General features: G+C 38.6%; 1 protein-coding gene across 5 annotated transcripts; it reads right to left on the bottom strand.

Moving 5' to 3' along the window:
• Positions 1–972: 972 nt before the first annotated feature.
• LOC103154507 (zinc finger MYM-type protein 4-like) lies at positions 973–23,162 on the bottom strand. Of its 5 annotated transcripts, none has more exons than XM_016662555.1 (29): positions 22,912–23,162; positions 21,127–21,712; positions 20,057–20,109; positions 19,819–19,965; positions 19,360–19,423; positions 18,019–18,215; positions 17,764–17,888; positions 16,748–16,973; positions 16,328–16,540; positions 16,044–16,194; positions 15,818–15,933; positions 14,928–15,308; positions 14,675–14,825; positions 13,954–14,108; positions 12,757–12,931; positions 12,558–12,671; positions 12,227–12,270; positions 11,910–12,048; positions 6,321–6,442; positions 6,127–6,241; positions 5,148–5,408; positions 4,983–5,059; positions 4,058–4,187; positions 3,828–3,979; positions 3,637–3,751; positions 3,283–3,537; positions 2,391–2,484; positions 2,232–2,306; positions 973–1,765 (listed from the first exon to the last, which is right to left on the bottom strand). In XM_016662555.1, exons 1-29 carry the CDS (start codon positions 22,948–22,950, stop codon positions 1,621–1,623), a joined length of 4,617 nt encoding a protein of 1,538 aa, XP_016518041.1. In that variant the 5' UTR covers positions 22,951–23,162; the 3' UTR covers positions 973–1,620. The 5 variants fall into 5 exon arrangements, with proteins under 5 accessions (XP_016518041.1, XP_016518047.1, XP_016518057.1 ...); XM_016662561.1 differs by having other exon boundaries at positions 2,238–2,306; XM_016662571.1 differs by having other exon boundaries at positions 12,573–12,671.
• Positions 23,163–23,777: the final 615 nt, after the last annotated feature.

Here is a 23,777-nt window from a genome sequence, read left to right as displayed (position 1 = left end):
TATATATATATATGCATTTATTTTCATATATTTGTCATCACTAAACTATAAATAATCGCAGTTGCATTTTAAATATTTACTGCTTTTTAAGTACACCAGAAAAATGCCAGACATGCCATTATAGGCTTATTATCCTGTCGAGGAGCCAGCCATTATGACAAGTTACTTGACATGTTAGTCCATCTTTCGAGGTTTAGAAATTTTCTGTCTGTAATGTATTTAGGGTGGTTTTATTGATTGTACTACATTGCTCACTTAATGCTTCGTTAAAAGATTTTAAATAGTTTTTGTAAACATTTATTCTGCGCTGTGGATTAATACTTTTGTCACTCAAAGATGCATAACCAAGCACTCAGAATTTCATTGGATCTAATGTCTTCTTCTAGACCAAATCTGCTTGTTTACAGCTACATAATGTTCAGTCTTTTGCAAGACAATTAGCTCATTTTCTGACAAAGGACCTGAAAACCTGCTTTTTTAGATGAATGTGCCTCTAGTTTGAAAGACATCATTACTCAACATGCATTTGTAGATTTCATATGGATTTAAAAACCTACAGTAATCAGTCAAATTAAGCTTTGAGGAAAATTACCTTGAATCAGGAATGTAGTGGACAGATTTTTAGTTTGCAGTGCTATATCCATCCATGTTCCTTCTTTAACTAGATTTTTAAATTCATAGTAAGATCTTGTAGTTGTTCTTCAGAAAATTTACATTACTGCACTGGAAACTCATCTGAAAAATTGTTGAATTTTGAATTGGAAAAAAAAGAAAAAATGTAGGAACCCTTCAGGTCCTTAAGAGTTAATAGAATATGTATTTCCAAGAAGTGAGGTCTGAATATATGTTCTGTGTCCCTCATGTGGACAGCAAGTTCAGCACCAGTTTGCTTATCAAATTATTAGTCAATCCATCAAAAAGGGTGAATGCACAAATCTCCTTGTTAATTAGCTTAAAGGTTCAAAACACAGATTATCTTTTAACAGTTCTTTAATATTTTTATGCAGTGTTGGTGCTAGCCACAGAAATTGACTGTAATCTGTTAACATTTGTTATTTCTTAACTACACAGCTTTCTGTGTCTGAAACAAATTAAACTCTTTGGGTCTTCAGTTGTAATGAATTCTCATATAGATGAAATAACATTTGATGACTGAAACATTTAGAGGAAAAATGCATGTCTAGAATTCATGAACAGGAACTGAACATTGCCTGTTGAATATAAAAATGGAAACAGCTCAATGTTGTAACTGAACTGAATCTTGTAAACAGAAGTACACAGTCAACTAAAACAGCCAATTAACGTTAGTTATGAAAGACCACAAGGAGCTTAAAAGTGAACAAAATAAGATGTGAGAATGAAAAAGAGGCACTGAGAGAAAGTGTTGCTCAGTTATCACTATTGACATGTTTATATTCTCTGTGCTGAATCACATCAGGAATTGATAACACTTAAAATAACGAGTGTCCTGGAGGAAGATTCAAAGTTTCTCCAGAGAAAGCGATGAAACAAAGAGAGCCAACAGCTTTTCAATATATATAATCTAAAAATAAAACATCAGAAACAGTGGAATAACAGCAAAACACACTTAAAATCTCCACAAAATGTTGGTCTCTTCTGTCACACTGATGTCGGAGAGAGCCCCTCAGCTGCAGCCGATCGCCCGTGTTCCTGCTGAACCTCCCTGACTGCCAAGATGCGAGTGAGCATGCTCTGGAGGGTGGAGCCGTCCAGCGGCTGGGACGAGTACCAGTGGGAGCTGCTGCTGATGACAGATGTAGGAGTTATTAATTAAAACAAAAAACAAAAAACAAAAAAGAAACACTTTCTTTTAAACTTTCTAGTATGATCAAACCGTCTGGAAACGTTTCACCAACTGCTTCTCAATCCCTAACCTGGGAGTGTTTGATTTTTCTAAAGAAGCAGTTGGAAGCCAGATGACATTTCTCAACTGACTAAAGCTATTTTTACAATTTTAAGCATATCTGAGAGTTTAAAAAGTTGTAGCATGTGATGCATAATTTCTGTTTTTCCTTGGGTATAAATGTAATGTAACACAGTGCTTCTTTTTTGTATGCATACTCTTCAAAATAGTAAAGACAATGGTACATGAGATCAAATAAGGCAGAAGTTATAGAAATACTTCTCTCCCAGGGTTTGACATCAGAGGAACCTTCGCGTCTGTGTTTAGTTTCTTGTCTGCAGAGCTGTATAAAAGACAATTTCCTCACCCTGACCTGCATGCGTGGACGTTCCTTTGAGGCTGGAGGTAAAAGACGCTGCTTTGAATCTTCACAGACTCTGGGCTGTTGAAGGTCAAGACGACAAACCTGAGACGTATTGATTTTAAACAGAAGCATGTGTGTCTGTGTGCCTCTGTGGGGACTCACCATCTAGAGAGGTAGAACTCGTAGAGACGGACGGGACACTGCAGGGGGTTGGCTGCGTTTTCCCACATCTCTCCGTTGCTCCCTTCCTGATGCTCTGGAAGCAAGATGAGGTATGTCACATTTTAAAATACATACGAAGTTATTTCTTATTTTTCCAAGCAGGCAAACTTTCTCTCTGTAAAAGTACCCTAGGCTCACTAGTCTTTCTAAAGGATTTTGTCTTGGCATCCCGACCTTTGAACCACAACCTGGAATATGTTCGATTTGTGAAGAACATGACTGAAAACCGTCAAGGACGAGTATCTAAAAGTTAAATACCCAGGAAAACTTATCCAACAAACACCTGAGACAGGACCTAAGAGATTTGTAGACAGTTAATCATCTACTTGACAGCAAGTTTTTAGCTAACAGTGGAAAAACATAAATATAGAGCTGTCAAAATCTATTGATCATGACCAGTTTAAAAAAAATCATTTTCCTTCCACTTCACAATTATCCCTTACCTCGTGTTGATATATCGTTTAAAATCTCAATTAAATACAGTAAAGTTTTTGGCTGGGATGTGGAAGAATGAGACAAAGGTTTAAAGTTCATGAATACTTTTGGGAAGCACTTTGACTGTCCAACCCTCCTCATTGACAGGTTCCCTTCAAAAACAGCAGAATGATGGAGGAGAGCAGGAGTAGGTACTTATTTTAACTTGCACACATGCTGTGTTTGAAGCTACACTCTCGCTGATGTTCCTGAACTCTCGTAAAGGTAACTTGTTGTAACACGTAAAGGGGGAGGTACATTTTAGAGCTGCAGTGAGTTAATATAAAGGACTGAAATTAGTTTTAACTACAAGAAATAATATGAAAAAGCCATAAAAAGTTGCTTTTGGAGGCGCCACCTTTCTGCTCAGAGCCAGATGTCCCTGCGCCGCTTCTCTCGTACTGGAGGTAAACATTTCCGGCTGCGCTGTGGGGTTTGAAGCGCCGGGTGAAGTTGGAGAAAGACAGACGTTGGTGCTCTGCCAGCGTGGTGAGGTGGAGGTGCTTGGTGCAGAAGAAGAGCAGCGTGTTGAGCAGCACTATGGGTGAGTAGGCACCCAGCTGCTTGCACTCCCACAGGTAGGACTCCTCGATGCGAGAGGGAACGATCCCACCTGAGGGAGGAAATGGGAATGTTGGGGAAAATCGGGGAAAAACTTGAGTTCTGACTGAGTTAAGATGGCCAGCTGAAAGCTTGACTTTCAGTGATGTACCACTTGGTTGCAGCTTTGGTTTCCAAAGTCGGAGCATCCTGCTGAGCTCGCTGCCAAACTGACTGTAAACCTCATCTGTGAAAATGTTTTCTATCCGCCCCCGCAGGAACAGATGCTGATCACAGAGAAGACAAAGTAGATCAGAGAACTCTGAATAAACCAAACTGGAAACCAGGGTGACTTTTGTGCACCTGTTGGATTCCCAGACAGAGGTAGAAGATGCTGTCCGGGCCGTAGGGCTCTCCGTTCGGCCGCCGGACCTCTCTGATGAAGCGGCTCAGAGCGAAGCCCAGCTCAGCGGGGCTGCACTGAACAATGTCCTCTTTGAAAGCCACTCGACTGGCTGTGGGGGCAAAAGAATAAACTGTTTATGGGAGCAGGTTGAAGGAGTTCAAGGAAATGAACGACAACGTCGCCTCACACTCTGTTGGCTGCTTGTTGCTCTGCTGGACCCAGCTCGTCCAGGCTTTGACCCCGTACAGATGGTTCAGCTTGGAGGAGGCAGGTGTTCCTGAAACACTTTGATCAGCAGAACCAGTTCGCCTTCGACCCTGGACGGACAGATGGTGAGAGCTTTAGTTCACAACAACCCTCTGAAATAATGAAATGCATCTCAGAATGATAAACCCACTTAAAATATTAACAGATAACAAAAACAAGAGAAATACCCTACAGTTCTACTCAGATAAAGCATTAAAAGTACACATTTCTACTTTCACCAACTTGTGAAATAATCTGTATTTAATAATTAATACACTAAGTATACTAAGTAATCTGTATTTAACAGTAAATACAGATTATTTGAAGCACAGTTTTCGACTTCTGATACATTTACTTACTTTGCAAAAGTAAAACAAGATCAGTTCGGATGCTTTTTTAGTACAGTCTACCCAAAAATTTAAATCAGAGTTTGAATAAAGGTTGTATAATGAAAAATCAAGCTCAACAGAGAAAAGAATATATAAATTATTTTAGTAAATACTGCAGAAATCTTTGATCCTGACCAACGACATTTGTGCTAAATCAAGCATCAGCTCTGCTTGTTGCCCATCTTTGCACTCTGTATGATTCACAAAGCAAATAATATTTAAAGTACTAATTAATCAAAAATAATTGCCAGTTGAAGTACATATTGTCACTATATTTGTAATATTGTCCTCAGAAGAACAGTTGCAAACCTATGGATTAACAATATTCACTAAAACTGCTTAAAACCATCTAATTTTGCTTTTTAAAATTTTTTCTAAACAAATACTTTAACTTTTGAGTTTTGTCCTGGTCTCGTTTGACTTGAGCTTTTCTTATCTTTAAATTTTACAACACTGGTCTGTCAGAAAGCGCTGTACCCGTTTCCTGCCGTAGGAACCTTCTCTGCGTCTCTTAACTCCTCGCTGTTGAACAGACGAGTTCTGATTCAACAATCCTGTCAAAACAAATAAAAAACCCTCTCAGTGTCGGTGTTTTTATAGCTGAATCAATTATATTTCTTATAACCATAAATGACAGCGCACCAGGCTGGAGGTCAGCTTCCAGATCCATCACAGGTGAGGAGGGAGGCTGATCTTTGCTGCTGCTGGGAGGATGATTGATGACACCTGTACCCGTCTCCGGTTGGTCATCAGTCTCATGATCTGGTGCTTCTGTGCTTCTCTCTGAGCTTTCAGTCGGAAGCAAGTCAGTCTGAGCTGCTATGTGAGCCATCTCTTCATTTTGCTTTGTGGGACTGACGACTTCAGTCTTAACATCCCCAGAATGAGAGGAACTGCACTGATCTACAGAAAAAGACACAAAAACCCAAGAAGCAGAAGAAAGAAGAAGATTTTAGTCCTGAACCTAAACCACAACTGAAGAATCTGAAGCAAAACATCATAGATAAAACTTCTTCCTGGTTTTATGCAGTAACAGAACTGCTCATAGTTTAGAATTTCCTTACAAATAGCCATATTTTCTTTTAAAGCTGATTTTTTTTTAAGTTATCGTCTCTCCTTGTTGCTGGGAAATCATGTAGTGAAAGCTCAGTTAGCAAAACAAAATAAAAAACTTTAGGAGTAATAAAGTACACCAGGCAATCTTTCAGCTATTTGTCTATTATATGCCTGTTTTGCAATCAGTTAAACTTATTTGCCTCCCTGGAGTTCACTTAATAATATTTGCATAATAACAGCATTAAAGTATAAAGTTATAACACGAGAAACAGTGAAAAAGTACCAGAATTTTGAAGGCATCAAAAAAGATTTTATGTTCATTTCATCAAAGCAGAGGCCCAAGGGTTGATTGCTGGTTTCCTGCAACTTTGTTGACTAAATGCAAATATCAGGAGTAAGGCGAGGCGGTTTTGATTTTATTTTGAGAGGGGCTTTGGTTCGATTGTTTCTTTGCTTCGTTTTAAGATGTCCAAATTAAAATGATCTATTGAAGAAGGCACAATTTAAATCCTCCTGACGATCATAACTGATTCCAATGGGGATTTTTTTTTTCTGATATCATTACCTATACTGGAAGATTTTTTTTCTTTTTCTTCCTCCTCCTCATCAAGCTTCTCCATCTGGACAGCTGCATCTTTCACATCCTTGGTCTGAGGCTTGACAACAATCGGCACTGGAATCTGGAAAACAGGAAACTTCCAGCTCCAGCGACTCCCAGTGCAACCAGTTATTCCCATTACAAAGTGAACTGGCACATACCGGCATGGGTACCACCATGGCAACAGGCGTGTGCTGGGAGTACATGTTCATAGGCACTGGGACAAAGACCGGGACTGGTACTGGAACCATGAACACCTTTATGTTTTCCTCCCTGTCTCCAGCTGAGATAATGATGAGTAAAGGGAGAAAGAGGAAGGTTAGAGTTTCTTGTGTTGACTGATTTAATCTTAATCTGAAACAAACACTTGCAACACAACAAATGATTTTGGAATACATTTATTTTCAGCATAAATAGCAGCAGTTCTAGACCAAATTCACTGATTGGTGTTTTTTTTATGGTTGCAAAATACAAAAGAATGAAACAACAAAAAGATGGGATAATATTTAAGTGAGTCAGAGTCACTCTTTGCTCCAGAGCTGCGGTTTGTAGATCCCTGATCTGATAAAAACTGCAATCCTATCTCAATATTGATCAAAGCTAACAGAGCAGCCTTAATTAATTTTAATTAATTGCTACAGTAAAACTTTAAAGGCAAAACATGAAACTGGTTAAAGAGACAAAGTAGTTATGTGGCAATTGATATCACAGGAAACTGATGCAATATAATCTTTTTTAGTACGAGGGCCAGTTTCAGAACCTTTAAAAAAAAAAAATCCCTTTACATATTGTTTTAAACGCTGCAAAGCAGTTTTTTTTCGATATTATACAAAATACATTTTTCTATTCTGTATTATTCTTTTGACCAATAAACAATAAAGCTTTATGAAAATATATATTTTTATAAACTTAAGATGGTATTACTCTGTTTTATATTAGCTCGTCTTAAAACCCAACTATTTTACTTGGCCTTCAACTTCAGCAGGATCCAGTTTTAAATTGTATGTTTGTTTTTAAACTGTAAGAGTTTTTATTTTTATTGTTATGTTGTGTTTTAATGTACAGCACTTTGTATCAGCTGTAGTTGTTTTAAAGTGCTTTATAAATAAAGTTGGCATGGTATTATATAATGTTGTACGCTCCATTGGCGGCTTTTTATTTCTACATGGCTCAAAGCTACCTTTGACAAACCAAGGTGGAATTCTAACATTTAGCCAGCAGATGTCGACATTTATACACGTGTCTTCTGCGCAACATCCGGAGATTTCTTTAGGTCAGAGATCCTAAACGTAAAACTGACCTTTGACTATTTGATGATAGCTTGCTTTATGCCACAAAATAAATGAGAATAACAAATATCTTCTGTGGATCATCCAACAAGTATAATCGGATAAAAAAAAAAAAGAGAACTGAGAAGTCTTTTTTTCAAAAACCATTTATTGAGACTTGTTTTCTTTTAACAAGACAACTTATTTAAAATCCACTTGGTAAAAATCCTAGCAGACAAAGATTTATTGTCCAAAGTAAACTTTACCATTGTAAAACAAAGCTGGAGTCGACTCTGATGCATCAGTGGTGAAATGTTGCAAGGACGTCACTGTAACTTCAACATTCATTGTGTAGCAACAGGAACGGATCAGCATAACAGGTGATTCAAAATTACAGGTGACAGTCTGTGTTTGATACAAAACTTCACACTGCTCGCTTCCAGCTCAAGTCACATTATCCTGGCAACAGTGTTTTATTCTGATTTAAACGCTCAATGTGACGTTTAAAGACTTCTAGTTGGATTCATTCATGACTGAACACATGATGATGGATTAAAAAAGCTTGCATCCACAAATCCATAAATGTCATTTTCTCTAAAAGTTCACCATAAATTAGTGTTTTAATGACAGGAAACCAATTTAACACTGAAATATCTCTTGGAAGATAAACATGGCACAAAGCAAATGAGGTGAAAAAAGAAAATGACTAATAAAAAGATGAACAGTTTTGCACTTGTTCTTCAAAGGAAATGTTTAAATAAAAGCTCATGGTGTAAAAGGATGAAATGTGATGAGTAAAGGTTGACGATGCACTGTGACTTATGATGACGTATTCTGACACATATATTAATGAGGTAATATTTTATTCGATCTTACAGTAGGCTCTGAGAATCCGAGAAGCCCTTCAAGTATTTCGTCCTCAACCATTAAAAGCAACATGAACACAAAGAAGACCTTTAGTACTACAGCAAACCATAGAAATCCTGTCCAAGCTGAGTGGAAACTAAATACTGCAAACTTCAGATAATATACAGGGTTCCTACACGACTTCAAATACAAATAAATTCAAATGTTGGGATTCTGTGCACTCTTTACACAGTTTCAGGTTTATTGGCAGTGTGCAGTAAAAGAACAATAAAGGTGGAAAAATCAATTTCTTTAATTTAGCCACAGCAATTTTTGACTGACAAAGCTGAACAAATGTTCCTGTGTACGCTTATTTTGAGCAGATATCTTAAAACCCCAAATTATATGAATGGAAATGATTTTTTATTTATCTAGAGACCAATTTTTATCTTGAGGAAATGACTTCTGGAGTTTCAAAACATCTCACCTTGAGATAAAACCTGAAGTGTTTTGTACTGATGAACAGTTTGATTAGCTAGCCATCTTAAGGTGAGAGCTATTCTTTATATCAGAATACATTGTTGAGCTCATTCATGTGAATAAATTATAATATAAATAAAACTCATAGCATGTTTTGTAGCGACAAAAGCTTAATTAGGTCATCATTATTCACATCATGCAAGTTTCTAAGATGCGACTGTCCCCAAAATTTAAAAAACAATGATAGTTCAGCTGGATTATTATTTTATTACTGGTGTATTTATTTGTTCTCATTAACTAGAAATATCTAACCAGTTGCTGACAAAAGTTTCAGTGTCTCGCGATAAGACCTGAAGATCATTTTATGCTTTTTGATATTGTCTTTAAATGACATGATCTAAACCATCCATGGAAAATGGTTTAGAAATTTAATCTCAAGATGATGAGAAGCTTATTGTATAGTAATAATTGTTCAATTAGGATATTAACTAAGATCTCAAGATTGTTTTGTCGCAGCAAATTTGTCATAAAATCATCTTGAAACAACAGAACCCAAAAGCTTTTGCTGCCAAAAAGTTTCTACACCTCATTACCTCAAGATATGAACTTTACCTTTACGAGTCAATATTTTATATATATACCAGGATTATTTTTGTTGTGCCAGCATTTTGTATTAATGTCATTATTTCAAGATAAGCAGATCTCAAGTTCAACTTAAACTGAATTATTTATGTATCTTGATAATTAAATCATTATCTAGAAATAAAATGGTTTGGATCTCATGCAAATATTTTCCATTTTTTGATTTCAGAACTGGGTTTCTTTTTAAATACCAGTTCAATTAGATCCTTAATATTTTTACTCAGGTTGTCATGCAAAAGGTTTCATTATATCATCTCAAAATAGCATGATCTTGAAACATTTGCAGCAAAATGTTTCATTATCTTATCTTCAGTTGTTTTGTAGAGATAACAGTTAAATTGACTTGAGTTGAGGTCTCTGACTGTTTTGTTGTATCTTCATCTCAAATTCAGTTCCCAAACTTTCTGGCAAACACAGCCAGTCTCGCTCTTAAGATAACATGACTGCGCCTATTTCTACTTTATTTTAAATTAAATAACATCTTACTATCTCGACACATCAAACCACAAACTTTGGAGATAATTGCTTATTATCTTCCTTATTCATGTTGAAAATATCCATCATAGACCAGTGGTTCTTTTCCATTAATTATACCGAAGAGTTGTGACAATAATGAATCAAAAAATAACTACTTCTTTGAGGTGCAATCCGTGTTATATGAAGACAATTTTTGATAATCAACTGACAACAAGCCCATGATGCTGAGACAAATCCTACAAAAATGATTTAAAGTAGTTCACATCCATTAACGACTTCAAAATTTCCATTGGTTTAATAATTACTCTGTTTTTATAAGCAAATTTGTTGGGCAAAGTCAAATTTTTATGAGACAGTATATGGAGAGGAATTTGCAAACACTTTTCTTTTTTCCACACAAAATGTCTACAATTTCATTTTGTCCACACCAATCAAGGTTTTAAATTCCAATCTATACTTTTCAACATTGTAGGAACCCTGTAATTACAAAGAAAATACAAGGTCAGTTTTCAAATTAGTGAAAGACGCTCCCCAGCATGGTTTGGGATTAGCACAGACTGCGTAGTGTGAGACTGAACAGGAAGATTTAAAGCTGCAGTTTGTTTTTTGTTTTTTTTTGTCTGTGTCTGCAGCCAGAGATGGGAGATGGCTTCTCAAAGCAGCAGATCAGGAAGCTGGAGAGAGAAAAACCGGGTGACAAACTCGACCCTCAAAGGAAGTCAACATGTACTTCAACAACTCAAGACAGCATATAAAAGCATTAAGCTGCATCAGTAAGCATGAAAACTGGTTTACTGGTATGAATGAAAGTGTTTCTGTTACTCGAGAGGCTCACCTGGTGCTTCGTAGTTAAGTTTTGTGTGGTAAAGTTCAAAACAAGGCACAGGACAGAGGCTGGGCTCCTCAGTACATGTCTTACAGTAAAACGGTGTCTGTCTCTTCATTGTGCCACACTCTGTTGCAGACTCCACATCCTTCTCTTCCTCCCCCTCCTCCTTGCCCTCCTCATTTTTCTCCTCGCCGACAGAAATTTCCTGCTCCTTCTCTGGCTCATCATCACCATCCTCCATCTTTCTCTTCTTCTGTCCAGCCTCTCCTTCATCCAGCTTTCTCTTTCTCCTTTGGGAGCACACCTTGCAGCTGGAATCCGTCTCCTTTCTGCCCAGGAAATGGCGCCCGGTTAGTCGAGCTGGCGTGAGGTTGCTCGGCTCAGTTTCCTCCTGGATTTTCGGAGACCGCGGCGGCGATCTGGATGGTTGGTTGGACTGCGAGGAGCTATCTAGCAGAGCTGGTGCAATTGTTAAGAAAACTATTTAAATGAATCCCAGAAGAAGAACATTCAACAAAACATCTAAGATGTGACAAAAAGCTTGTTTTTGGGATATTAGTCCAGATGATTCTCAATAAAAAAAACTTCTTTAAATAAGTGTTTACACAGCAGTCAGAATGACCTGAGTTTAGAGAATCAAGGAGGAGTTCACACAGTTGGGAAAAAATTATTTTTTATTGAATTTATTTTAAACTGTAATAAATTTTTAACACAAAAATACTATGTTGTAATTTGTATCTCCTCCTCACTGAGATCACTGACTGCTGTATAGAGCAAGAAGAATATTGACTGCTAAGAACTACTCCGCAAAATCTCACTTCAGGTGAATGTTTAGTTTGTAAATTTCTCAACATAAACAATCTAAACATTTCATATTAGACCTACTATATACCCACACTGTAAATGAGTGTAAAGCTGAGTATTCGTTCAGAATAAATTGCAGGACTTTTTTCTTTGACGACTGTTCAAAAGCCGTTTTTAGACGTGAAACAGCAGAAATTCATCCTCTCATATATTCCATTACGTTCCTCATCGCAACATATTGACATGCAAAAGTGTTAACATTAGCATGTTTCATTTGATAGCTGCAGAAGACTATAAATAAAATAAAAGGCAGCCACTAAAGTCCTTAGGTGTGCATTAGTCTCCTTTGCAGCATTCTAGCTTGCAGCAAGGCTAAAACAGTGAAAGGTGTTTCATGTAGTTACCTTCTGGTTCAGGGGAAGGTGAAGGAAGCTGGCACATGATTTCCTGGTCCATGGTGAAAGGTCGGCACAGAACAGATTTGTTTTTCAACTGACGGCGACGGGGCGCGGGCGCTCGCATGGCATCAGTCTGAGTACTGGCCTGCGGGCGTCACAGATATGATCTGATTATTTCCTTTAAATATGTTTTCTCTAATCAGGTAAATAATAGTAAGAACCTCAGCAGTTTGAAAAGGACAAAACTCCTTTTTAAAATCTTGTTTAAATTAGGTTTAATATATATTCAGTTTGAACAGTATTTTAAAAAGAAATGTTCATACATGATCAAGGTTCTTTCCATCTATGCTGGAGGTTGGAAGCTCTCCTGCAAAATCGGGATAAAAACAAAATGAGAAACACAACAAAAATGAAAATCTATGACAGCTACAGCAAAAGGCCTAAAATAGTTCAAAAGTCTGTGTGTGGAAGAGTTTTAAAGGGGAAAACACGACTGTAAAAGCAAATAAAACCAGTTTAAGAAAATAGAATAATAAGGAATGAACAAGAACATTTCTGAAAAAATTTAAATGGGGCCTGCCAAAGTGTACACGTTGGTTGAAACCCAGCGTTCTGGACTTAGAAAATTTCAGGATGTAAGTAGTATAAACTAACCGGTCAGCGCTGTACCTGCCGACCCGTTGGGCTGGGAGGCCGAGCCGTTGGCTAAAGAGACGACATCTGCAATGACAGGATTCATCTTGGAGGGGTGATGAGGCTGCGCTGGAGCTGGACAAACATTTAAATTGAAAGATCGTCTTACTGAAGCAACAGACAACTGGATAAGAAATGTTGATTTTAAATAACTTGTTACCGGATGGCACTGGTGGGGCAGAGGCCATGCCGTTGCTGGTGTGCTGGCTCGCCTCAAAATGAAGGCAGCAGTACTGCAGCAGGCAGGCCATGTTGCAGAAGTTGCAGACTGAACCCAGGCACTGCAGTTTCTCGCTCATGTAGCCCTGCTTCCTGCAGCTGTCGCACCGACCCATCTGGGCAGAGGAACAACGGGGGAATAAAACATCAGATTTGATCACACTGGGTTATAAACCGAGGGACTTCTTCTCCAACACAAACTCTGACCCAGAGCTCCAGAGGTGCCAAATCTACACATGCTCTGTGCAGGAAGTCAGTTCATGCTTTTCAGATCCGAAAAATGTCAAATTCTCACTCAATTTGATTTTTTTTTAATGAATTTTTCCAGCGCTGCAGAAACAACTGAAAATGAACCAAATAGTATTAACCTTATTTATTCACAATTTCACTGTGAATAACATGAATATGACAGATGGCAACGTTTACAAATTACACACCTTTTCTTCCAAATAGAGTACCATTACAAATTACCATTAATTGTCATAATTAAAAAAAACTATTAACATTGTATCCATTATTCTAGACAGTATTACATTTATGATCAGATTGGACGGTTTACATGACTTTAAACTGTTGCTAGGATTAAGATTAACAGCATTTTTGTATATTTGGAAATTAATTCAACCAGTGTTTCCTGTTAATTGCCCTAAGAAGACATTTCTTGTGAACTTGTGTGATATAAATAAACTGATTATATGTAAGTGATACAGCTCCAGAAATAGACGAAATAAAAAAATAGAAAAATGACCAAACTGAATCCTCGTGCTGCTGACCTTCCTTCCTGTTTCTGCAGATAAGGCCTCTTATTCAGAATATTTACACTCGCGTATGAAGCTTTTACTGAAATCTCCAAGGGAGGAATAACAGTTTTGTTTATACACACTAATCAGAGGAGGGGAAGAAGAAATCAACCTAAAAAGGAAGAATATTGATTTCTTACCCCAATATTTACATTTTTTCTTTTTTACATCCTTCATGTTCCTGAAAGGTAAATTATCCACAATGGATAACAGGAGATTATACTTCTTTAAGACAAGTTTTTGTTTCCTTTTTCTGGTCATGAGCTGCTACAATGTTTTCTTTTTTTTTTTTTTTGCTGTATGAACACATTCTTGTGGGACATCTGTCCTGTACTTACTCCATAGTAGAGCACCGTGTACTGGGACATGCAGTGAGGTTTGCAGAACTCCTCAATCTTCCCTCCATAGTGACTGAGCATCATCTTCTGGCCAAGGCCACAGCAGTAGGAGCAAGGGCGCAGGGCGTGTTCCTGCTTGAAGAACTGCTTGCAGTCTGGGACAAAAGAAGGAAACGCCGCATTAACAGGATTAATAATCCTAAACTCATCAATGAATCTGCTTCCGGATTCACTATGTTTAGATCAAAATTCTGCACTTTTCCAGATTCAAACTGGAAAAGTGCAGAGATACGGAAAACTCCAGAGTTTTCCGTATCTCTAAACACCGTATTACAGTATAAACAAACAGACTCAGGCAACCTTGTAAAACTGTAAACTTGCAAAAGGCATAAGAAAGACGGATGAATGTATTGATTTTGTCCTTAATTGATCTAAGGGTGTGCATTTATTGTTTTATTATTTATTGTGAATTTTTTCTGATAAGAACTTTGATTAATTGTCTTGATAAATTAGAATTAATAATAAAAATAACATCTACCATTATACTGTCAGTTATTTAATATTATTTTCTCCCATTTGTTCCACAAGAGCACAGATAAATATCAGTAAATTTGACTTAGCATAATAGGAAATTAAGAAATGCTTTTAGTTAGTATTAGTATTTGTAATATTTGCCGTGGTAGCTGCAAAATTCTCTAAAACCCATTATCTTTTAACTTACATTCGCTGCAAAAACACACGTCCTGGTGACCGAAGCTAGTGACTTCGTAAAGTACCTTTTCTTCTTTACAGTAGTCGCACACAGAGAGGACATTTTTCTGGGTGTTGAACTGATCACAGCACGATTTACTGCACAACAACAAAATACGACCCTGGAGACGGACAAAAAAGCCGACATAAGAGGCATGAATGTTTGTCAGCGGGGTTTCACAGATTTATAGAACAAAGTTAAGAAAGTGACTCAAATTTCCCACCTGGTGGGTGATTAGCAGCGGCTTGTTGCTGAACTGTTTGTTGCATTGGTAGCAGGTCAGAGCGATGGCATCGCTCAGCCCGTCCTCCAGCGGTTTGACAGGCTGCTCAAGGGGGGATCTGGCGTGGGCTTGTCCAGGAAGAGAAGGAGTGGACACGGCCGAATGGGGAGGCACTAGAGGGGGTACTGACGTGTAACTGGGGTGGTGTCCTGGGTATGGGACCGAAGATGAGTAATCCTGAGGAATGGGGGGGACAGAGGTGGCCCCGGTTGCCCCATTGGCTGCGGTGGAGGGTCCCGACTTTGGAGCATCCTTGCTGGGAAGGTCCCTGAGAGATGAGGTGCCATTGGTAAGATCAGGCTGAGATGTGGGAGGAGATTTCTGCAAAATAATTGAACAAACAATTCATAAGAAAGAACAGAGATGCAAGTTATCAGTTAATGAGTTACTGATTGATTAAAGATTAATTTATAAGTGGCCATTTTCTTAAAAACCTGAGTTTTCTCTTGTATCAATAGAATCTTTCCATAACACGAAGGGCTAAATTTTTCACTTGTTCAGTGTTTATATTTCTAAACAGAACCACATAAAATCCAGTTTCTATCCCACAACAGACTGTGTTGGGACCATTTTTCTTTCTTGCTCTGGGATCCCTCCACCATCTTTGTTTCTGCATTGACTGGCTCCAGTTAAGGATGACTTAACTGGAGCCTCTGCTGGATGGCGGCCAAACCACAACACTAAAAGAAGGTCTAGCACCCTTGATTAGTTAGTCAACTGGAGCTAATTTTAATCTTATAAACAATTAATCATAGGTTGAATGTTTAGTTTCTAGATATTTAGATTATTTAATCTGGATTTTATAACTGAATATACGGCTGATGTTTTACCCTGAATGTGGTCACGCAGGCTAAGGAGCAGAAGCTGCGAATGGTACCATCCACCATGGCAAGATGATACTGAGGAACCGCAGAAACTTTGCACAGGCCGCAGGGGAATGGAGTACCTACAAAAACAGTTGAATTAAACATAAATTAAACTATCATGTTTTAATGCTGAGCCTTTAGCTTCAGTCTGCAAGACCAAACTAATAATGCTACGTCCGTGGCGTTGTACCTGTGAGGCTGTGGTTGGGTGGCCGACTCTGTTCCACACATGTTGGAGAGCAGTACAGCTGAACTTTACCCTTGTGGTCCCGCTCCATGATGGTGGAGGACACCATTGTGGTCTTATGACAGTTGGCACACTCTGTCGTCTTTCTGCAACTCTGCAGAAATAAATTGTTGCTCACAATTTTTCCTGATCATAAAATTTCTGTCTCTACCGATTTGACAAAAACAGAAATTCAAGCTAAAACTGCAATAGAAAGGGAAACACCTACTTCAGTTCTTGTAACGTACCTGTTTAAAGGTGCCAATGCAGGTGGAGCTGCAGAAGTTGAGCTGAGACTTTTCAATGGTCAGCATATGACAGGAACCCGACTTGCTGCTGCAGTAAAGCCCACAGCCTTCGCAGCAGTTCAAGGCAAGTTGGCGCAGTTTGCGCCAGGTTAAGAAACAGTTGTCGCTGCAGAGTCTGTGCAGTTTTCCTTGATAGGTGACCTCATGCTCAATCTGCTGCAGAAATAATGATCAAAGACAAAAAGACCAAAGGAGCTCGAGCTAAAAGGGACAAAAACAATGGCAAAGACGTCTCAAGGACACAATCCATGCAATAAACCTTTAATAAAGATGACTTGCATCATATTCAAAAGCAAATGCAAAGGGTTTTGCATGCAGCTAAACAGAAAAGTACAGAAAATATGGAACAAAACACCATGCCTTGTTGGTGGATTTGCAGACGCCACAGAAGGGTTTTTCAGCTGGACGCTCCACTGGTTTTTCAGGTGGCTTCTCAGGCTTCCTCTCAGGTCGTTTATCAATGATTAATTTTTCACCTTGTTTCTTCTTGTGTCTGTATACAGACAGACAGAACTGGCCACAAAAGTGCATGAATGTGCTGTTTTCGGCTGGGACTGTGACCATGTCCCTTGGCTGAAGGATCTCCCTGCAAACAGAGCAGTGGGAAGGATAAATGCACATCAGTGACTGTCCAACGCAACACAGCTCTCAGGTGACACCAAGTTTGCTTCCAATTGGTTGAGAAGTGCTTCATGACGTCTCCTCCCCACAAGCGTCAACATTCAAACTGAAATCTGTACTTCAACCACAGAAGTCCAGTTGTCTCTCAGAGAGGTAAAGCATCTCAATTTTGGACCAGTCAAGGCGGATTTCTGTTGTAATTGTTTTTGTGCTGAAAGCTGATCAATGAAGATGTTAAATAAAGATTATAATGTTCCTGAATCACGGTCAACTCTTTTTGTTTCCTCTCAGATTAAAGGTGGAAATCAAAGTAAAAACATAAAATGTCTCTCTTTGACTTGAACATTTCCTGTGCAAAAAAACTTAATTTGTAGGGTTTATTTAGTGTAGTACTTTTTACTCAATATTTGCTAGTAAATTAATTTTGCCCGTAGAAAGTAGATATGAGACAGTAGAATATAAATATAATGCTTGGTTGACAGTCCTTGTTGATTTTTTCTATATTATCTTTAGTTGAGTGAATTTTTGTGTCAATTCCAAATAATTCTTAGATCCTGAGAAAGGTTCAGAAATGTCCTTATTGTTCTTTTTATGCTACACCAATCACTCATTGGTAACAAATGAAGACTGGTTAGTTTATAAATAAAAAGTTACTGGTAGATTACATGATTGACACCTTCAAAGTGACTACATACGGCAGCTAAAAAAAAAGTAATGAAAAGACTTAATGCGCTGCAACTGACAGGAAGTTCTACCTGTTGCACTGGAAACACGCGCGACCTTTTGTGATTGGTGGAAGATGGCCCGTCAGACAGACTGTGGAGCAGAAGAGCTGAGTTGAGCCTTTTCTTTGGAAAGCTGTTTGGCCTTTCAGCAAAACCTAAAAAATATTAAGACAGAATGACATAAACACCCATCTCCTCCAAATCTGTAAAACAGACCCTAAATAAAGAAAAAGCAGCGATGTAACAAAATTTATCACCTAAAATATAAACCCTGGCAAACTTTACCTTGGCGCAGCCGCTACAGCGAACACTCCCCGGTACCGCAGGTGGAGGAGGGCGCGGAGGGAACGCGGTCAAAGTGGGTAATGGAGTCGGGATTGAAACTGCTGGTCTAACTGGGAGGGAAGCCACGGCCTGCAGGACGGCTCCTCTGCCGGGGATTAAAATGTGCGTCGTGGTCGGGGCCGGAACAGCTGGAGGCACTTGGATTAATAAAAAGGAGGAGTGGGGATCAATGTTGTTTTTTTTTTTTACTAAATATGTAATAATTTATTATTAATAACCAGCGAGTCTGGTTATTGGTTTCTGAATGAATTTTTGTTTTTAAAATTTACCTAAGAACTCTTGATCTAAGATAAGAACAGAAATAACACAGAAAGAAGACAAATTTCAAATGAAAGTGCTGGACAATAAATTATGCTTTTCAACCAAGGATGCTGAAACTTTTCTCAAATTAGCCACAGATGACTGAAATATTTTTATTAATACAAGCATGAATGTAAGAGTCAAACAAAGTCACTTGTGCTGAAAAAGTAGAGTGGCCAAAAAAAACCTTCTAGCAGCCACTTGCAAATTTTCAATGTAGCTATAGTGGTTTATGCAGAAGCTTTGACAGGCTAAAGAGCGTCTTCAATTCCTGTTTAAAAAAATTTAGAAATTCAAGAAAAAAGGAGTGAATTAGAGGCTGGATATTCACATAAAACTGTCTGGCCTATAATATAAGAACTGTTTTGTTGTACAGTGAAAAGAAAAAGCATTTTTCCATTAAACATTACCTCTAAATTGTTTTGCTCATCAAATTCTCATATCAGACAAAGATAACTTGGGTAAACGAAAAAGATAATTATTTCACTCATGATGCCTTCAGCATTTCTGCTGCCCACCTGAAGGATTTGCTTTTTCCACTTCTGCCTTTTAATATATCTTTTTAAACTTGAACATCTGTGGTTTTGTGTTAACGACAGGCTTTGCTTGTCTGAGGAAAGTTGGTATAAAAGCAGAGTGAACCATTTCTTCATTCCCACCTGCGACTGCTGCAAATACGCAGCAATGTCACAGCAACACAAGGACAAACTGCGACACTAACAGAAAGAGAGACGATGCTCCCCAGAGCCCTTGCACCAAACTGCTACCCAATAAACTCACAAGATGGACACGTCATCATGTAAACATGGTAAAAAAAAATGCCACAACATGACTAAGGTATCCCACCAAAAGATAAATTGCATAGCAAAACCTTTAGTCTTAGCTTGATTGGGGTCTTTATTTTACCACCTTTTTCCTCAAGACTTGTCTTTTTGAATAATCAGCCCCGTTATTTTTAAAGTAAACAGTAAAGACACTCACTGGCAGAAGTCGTGAAAGTGTTTCCTCCTCCTACAGAGAAGACAGAGCTGATCCTCAGCTCTTCCTGAAAATATCAAGACAAACACAAATCAGCATCTTTACACTCTTTTTATGCATCAGGACATGGAAAATGAAGCGCAGCCCCACTCAAAAATGAACAAATGATTTAATATCGAGCAAGACCTGCAGAAAATAACAAAATATTCACCCTCAAAGGCAAGAGTTTGGTGACTACTGTGCATATGTGCATAGGTGAGTTTAAAGACCAAAAACAACAGAATTTTCTGTAAATGAGTTTAAGTTACATTCCACAGAAAAATCTGTGACCACTGAACCATGAATAGACAGGGGGCCCACTGTACTTTAAAAAAAACCCTAAACTGAACTGTCCTAACGATCTAAACTGAGACTTCACTAAATCTGCAGCTAGTTTAGTTTTGCATAACAACACCGACCTACCTCTTGCTCCCGCTCCTCTTTAATTTGTTTAGTTGAGTTCTGAGGAAGCAAAGCAGCATCATAGCCTTCATCAATCGGCTCATCCTTAATGTTTATCCTGGGAGACGGCGGAGGATTACGATCCTCCCCTCGAGTGTTCCCTGATGTCTGAAAAAAAACAAAAAACAACAGCAGCTTTTACGGATATCTGGCGCATATTTGAAAGTGAAATTACTCCAAATTCTGTTTAAATCCTCACCTCTTCCTGTTGGCTGTCTTCTGTCTCCTCTGTCTGGTTCAGGCCGCCATCACCTGGCAGTAAGGAGAGAAAGTGTGTAAACAAGGAGAGATGATAGCACACTATTATCTCACCACAAATGCAACTTAAGAGAAGCCCACAGGGAATAACTTACTAACCTCTGAATATTATCCACTATTAGCACATAGTCGCTCAGTGGAACAAATAAAACAACTTTTTTTTTTACTTGGTTTTAAGCTCATTGTTTTTGTCAAGGTGCCTTTTCCAGACTCAAATTTCCAGAGCTTTTTTTTTTTTTTGCCAGTTTTCTAAAGTTTAAATAGAAAGTCCACTACATATATTTATGGAAGTGATACAGTGTTTACATTTTGATGAGGAAGCACCAAAACCAGAGACAGGAAGGAGATAAGCAGGAGCCACGTAGTGAAGTGAATCTGCATGGCGGTACTGATAACACAGACGGACGGACATATGACTAGATAAGGGGAGCCAATTATTAAAAAAAAAACAGCAACTTCTGTTTTGATTAATATTTGAAGAAACTGGCAGGTTGAAAATCATCCATTGTTAATCATCAATGAATCTTTCATTTACGTTACAGCTGCTGGTAAACTTTTATCATATTTTTAACAATCAATTTTAAGCAAAGAGCTCCGAGTCTATGAGACTGCAAGGCCTCCTTTCCATCACCTTAATCTTTAGGTCCCTCAACAGGTTCTTGATCAGATTCAAGCTGGTAATCCAACTGGGCTTCTTCAAAATATTAAGCCTGCTTCCAATTAAAGAAAAAGATTTCTTTAGATCGGAATCTGTCAGCAGGCAGAGCACTTTTGAGCTTAAGTGTGTCTATGGATGCACATGGATAGATGGATAAATGGCTAAACAAGCAAATTAAAGGATGAAACCAATATTTATAGAATAGGATAGTGAATGAAGTCTGTAAAAGCAAATAGTTTTTCTGACATGAAGAGTACTTTAGTAGATTATATACTTTTCCAGAGTGTGTTGGAGCATTATATTTAACAGACTGGTGATCAATTTCTTTCTTAAGGTACATTGTGGAGTTTTACCTTTGTCGTGCTCCAGGGTGTTGTCCTGGGAGGAGTGGGAGGTGTTGGCAGACTCGGTGCTCCTCTCATTCTCTTGCTCCTCCTCTTCAGCTTCAGGTTTTTGGTCAAAGGGGTTGCTCTGAGACGCACTGTTCTCCTGACCAAGCTGACTTATTTTGCTGGCCTTACCCACATCAACATCTTCTAGGGAACCCATCGGCAGGGCATAGTGCCAGTCCTCCTCATCCTCCTCCTCAGGTCCATAAGAGGGAAGACCATCTAGAGCATCGTCAAAGGCTGCTCCACCACTCCCTCCACCTCCTCTTTCGCTCCTCACCATATTAAATGAGGACGGCTTTTCAGAAGAGGTTGAAGTGAGGGGAGGAAAACTTGTCTCTCCTGTCCCCTCATCTGTCTTTTTCTCTTGTCTGCTCGAGTTGCTATCTTCTTCAAGCGGCTGGCTTTCCCCTTGTTCTAAAGTTTCGTCCAGTCCCTTTGATTCTGGCTGACCGCCACTCTTGGAGGAACCCACAGAGCCTCTGGAGGAGTCGGCGAACTCTCCCAGCCCCATCACTTCATCAAACATTCGGGACATCTCCTCGTCGCGCTGAGCGGGAGAAAATACATTAGGGAAAAATCCCCTTAAGTTTTTCCGATATGACTGAGAAGGACTTAGGAATTTCCATCACTTGTACACCAACAAGGTTTCCTCCAAATTGATACTCAGTTAGTTTTTTCATCTGAATAATGTTAAATTACTGATGACTGGCTAAAGCACGCCTATAAAGTGGTGTCTCCACTTTAGTTCATCATTTCATCGGAGAAAAGGCCCTGTGTTCAATCTTCTCTAGTCCGAACAGGGTCATTGAATGTTTGGAGGAGTCAAGACAGGACTTTTAGACCTGATACACTGTACCAAGTATTAAGCATAATGGTGGGAGATAATTGGGCTGTTCCATGGAGGTCTTAGCATAGTGCACAAAGTGGGTATAACTACATCACAACCGTAACTTCATCTCAAATAAGCAGCTAGATAGTACCGATCAAAAGTGGTTTTGCAATGTATAAAACCTTTACTTTAACCAAACTGAGGATTTGTAGACCACTTTTAAAAAGCCAGACAATGACAGAGGACAAATCTCCAGCTAAAATTATGCTACAAGTTTGTTTACAACTACAAATAGCATGTGGTAAAGGTGTAACTTCATAAAGGTAACCCTAATACGGGGATGCTTTTATGTACGACCGTCTAGTTGTGGGCACCCCACTAGTATTACATGGATCCAGGCCTAGTACGGTCCAGTTGTGTGCAAGAGGCGTGTCACCAACTCTTTAATACCAAGTAGTTTAATTTATTTTCAGATACATAAATAGTCGCAAACGTACAACATTTGCTTAAGATAATTTAAAAAGACAGTGGAAATGTTACGGCTTCAGAAGTCACTGCGGTGAATTTGGAAAAAACTGTCTAAAATCTGCTATTTTTATTGTTCACAGCACTCCTTGGCCGTGTTTTGTAAGAAATGGAGGCAACTGCAACGCAAGCCTAAATGCATGGGTTAATACAGGACCTAAAGGTCTATAGAAATACAAGCTAATCGCGGTGAATGTTTGCGTTTTCCATTTTTTTTTCCTGAAACAAGATGCTAAGCAGGGCTATGTAGCTAGCTAATCGATGCTAGCCAAAAATGAGCACCTCTCTACCGGAAGCTGAACCTAAACTACAAAGGTTGAAATGAAGCTGCGCTAACTAATACGTTTAGCTGTACCTGTTTGTTGTGACCACCTACCATTTTATTTTCATACCTTTAAACGTTTAAGTCGAAATTCTTCCGACTCCGCCATGTTTTAATTATGCTGCAGACACCGCGCTTCCAGATGCCCACCTCCTCTTTTTTCCTCCTCCTCCGCCTCAATGGTGCTACAAGACGGACCAACAACAAATATGATGCATTTAATCAAGATTAGCTGCTAATTTAATTCTACAAATAATACACGCAACTATTAAACCCCAAGTGTTTTATTTAGTGACATTTTTCAGAAAATACACAACTACTTTAACGTCAAAAAAGCTTTACCGTAACTCCCAAACTAAGTGCTCCCTTTCTATTTTTCTATTCCTAGCGATGTAATAAATGGCATTTTGTAATCAAAGCATTAAAAAGGCTTTCAGTGTGTCCTGATTCCCTTTTTCAGACCTCCGGTAAATGCCAACACTCGCTTATAATTAGGCCAACACACTAACTTGCTGTATTAGAAGTTAGTCGTTTTTTCCGACGTACCTCAAATGCAACTTGAGGCCAGGCTGTATTCGGGCTTTTCCTTCCTAGCTATTTCTAGGAAGTTTGTAGATTTAAACTTTCTTTTTTGATAAAGCCTATACAGATTATCCTAAGATATCTCTGCTGGAGGACAGCCTGGCTTGACACTCTGATATTTTCTTCTTCTACTAATCTCGAATTAGCATTATTTGCTTTTATTTTAACTTAACTTTATGTTTTCTCAGTTTCCCCCTTCTCCCCACCTGGTCTGGAGTATTTGGCTGTGGTACCTACCTAAAGAGGAGCATTTGCTGGGATAATGCTGCTAACCACTAAATGTTCTCCTTCGCCTGCTATTAACTTTTTACTTTTTATATAGTAAGTAGACTTGTTGCATTGTTTGATAACTAG

The sequence above is a fragment of the Poecilia formosa genome, unplaced genomic scaffold, assembly GCF_000485575.1.
Source record: "Poecilia formosa unplaced genomic scaffold, Poecilia_formosa-5.1.2 Scaffold8, whole genome shotgun sequence".
NCBI lineage: Eukaryota > Metazoa > Chordata > Actinopteri > Cyprinodontiformes > Poeciliidae > Poecilia > Poecilia formosa.
This window is presented reverse-complemented; position numbering and strand designations above follow the sequence as displayed.